The 1,826-nt window shown below is 39.8% G+C and overlaps 1 protein-coding gene and 1 non-coding gene across 2 annotated transcripts in view; one reads left to right on the top strand and one right to left on the bottom strand.

The window, feature by feature from the left end:
* The window catches only part of ttc26 (tetratricopeptide repeat domain 26), a 14,444-nt gene extending 13,309 nt beyond the window's left edge, over nucleotides 1-1,135 (bottom strand). The window contains exons 1-2 of the mRNA XM_015369216.1: nucleotides 936-1,135; nucleotides 585-739 (exon numbers count right to left, since the gene is read on the bottom strand). Of these exons, the coding sequence (XP_015224702.1) occupies nucleotides 585-739; nucleotides 936-938 (158 nt within the window). The 5' untranslated portion in view covers nucleotides 939-1,135. The remainder of the gene's footprint in view (nucleotides 1-584; nucleotides 740-935) is intronic.
* A 618-nt stretch (nucleotides 1,136-1,753) lies between these two features.
* trnar-ccu lies at nucleotides 1,754-1,826 on the top strand. Its single transcript has one exon. It is a non-coding gene; the product is annotated as a tRNA-Arg (tRNA).

Here is a 1,826-nt window from a genome sequence, read left to right on the forward strand (position 1 = left end):
AGACTCTAATGTACTTATCTTCTTGCTCAGTTGTGCAACGCGGCCTCCCACTTCTTTTTCTACTCTGGTTAGAGCCAGTTCTGTTAGCTCTACGCCTGCCGAAGACACACGTCCATCCCCGTGAACACTGGGACGGAACTCCATGGGAAAGGAAATTATTCTTATTTCTTATTTCAACCGTTGCGTATATTAGCTGCGACATATGAATCAAGATGCTATGAATGAAAAAAAATTGACCGATGACCGTTGATATATGATTGGCTGAATTTAGATGTTCAGGCTGACGTATAATTAACTGGCCTGCATAAGATAACGGAAAAAAATACAGATTTTAAGACAGGATTTTTTATATATATATATATAAGTTTTCTAACTTTTGGGACAATATAGTCTGATAAAGAGAACATTTATATACATGTTTAAGCCGGAATGATTTGACATTTAAATTTGACTTCCCTCTGATGCCGAAAGTATTTATAATCAAAAACATAATTAATGTGCAGAACTAAGGAATAGTTGTATTAACTATACATGTAAACAGAGTTTTATGGCCCTAGGAAACTGCCTGGTGTTTCTGTTATGACTGAGATGTATTAATGACCTCCAGTAATGTTAAGCCTCCCAGGTAGTCCCTCTGCTGGAGATATTCCTCCAAACTGGGAACCGTTTGTTTCTTCTTCTTCTCACCGATGCTCCCCTCAGTCTCTGCTCCCACAGCCGGCTTCACGCGGGACAGGATCTGGAAAGAAAAAAAAAAGCAAAACATATCGATAAAACGGTTTTGTTTCTTTGTTTTAATGAGATTACCACATAACCTCCAACGTATCGATGCTGATACGACGAAGCCCCCAAAATGCCAACTTTATGAGTCATTAATCCCACTTTATACACGGTAGTAACGCTTGAACATTAGCAATATAAACATGTTTTCTTACCATTTCCGATGGTTTGTTTCAAAGCCGACAGAAAACACCCCTATCTGGATCCCTGGAACCTTATAAAGTTATATCATGAAATGAAATCAAACAAAATGTCCTCAATTCTACAAAAAGTAGCCTACGAAATCATTCTAAAAATGCAAGCAGTTGCAACAGATTCACTAAGGAGGGCATATTTTCGTAGCGTTAGCTCGCTAACGGTTAAGCTTCAGCAGCATTTCATGTACTTCCGGCGACTGCTTTTCAACTTAAAAGCACGGCCGCGAGAGTTTGACAATTAATAAAATTCCGTAGCGTCCAAACTTCACTGCGTGGTTTTGTTAATTAGTAAAATGAAAAATATTGAGCCCAAACTGAGGAAAGAGACAGCTTTTAAATCGCTGAGTAGCATTCCTCTTAATCGATAAATTATTTTGAAGGCTAACAGGCTACGGTTAGTCTCATTCATGTTTAGCTTAACGTTTTAGTGTAACGGTGTTTGTTGCCTAGCAACCACGTTCCGTTTTTTTAACGCGATAGTTTTGACCAGAGCCATTGAATAAGAGCGTTCTGATAGATTCATTGGCCACAATGGGCAATGTTTCAAAAAGCACGGAGTTTCAGTAGTTCGAGGGATGTTTGCTGCCCTTGCTAAAAAGTATGGCAGTAGAAAATGATATTTAGGTTGCTCTTCTTGGCTTTTATCACGTAAACAAAACGTTAACATCCATACACGGAACGTCTGAGTCAAATACAACTGAAACACCCAACAGATTGGGTGCGCAGAAGTATAAGACTGTGGGGTTAAATTTAAAGATGTCTGCCAAAAATGGGGCGCCCCAGTGGCCTAATGGATAAGGCACTGGCCTCCTAAGCCAGGGATTGTGGGTTCGAGTCCCATCTGGGGTG

Source organism: Cyprinodon variegatus, unplaced genomic scaffold (genome assembly GCF_000732505.1).
Source record: "Cyprinodon variegatus isolate N-32 unplaced genomic scaffold, C_variegatus-1.0 Scaffold2649, whole genome shotgun sequence".
Lineage (NCBI taxonomy): Eukaryota > Metazoa > Chordata > Actinopteri > Cyprinodontiformes > Cyprinodontidae > Cyprinodon > Cyprinodon variegatus.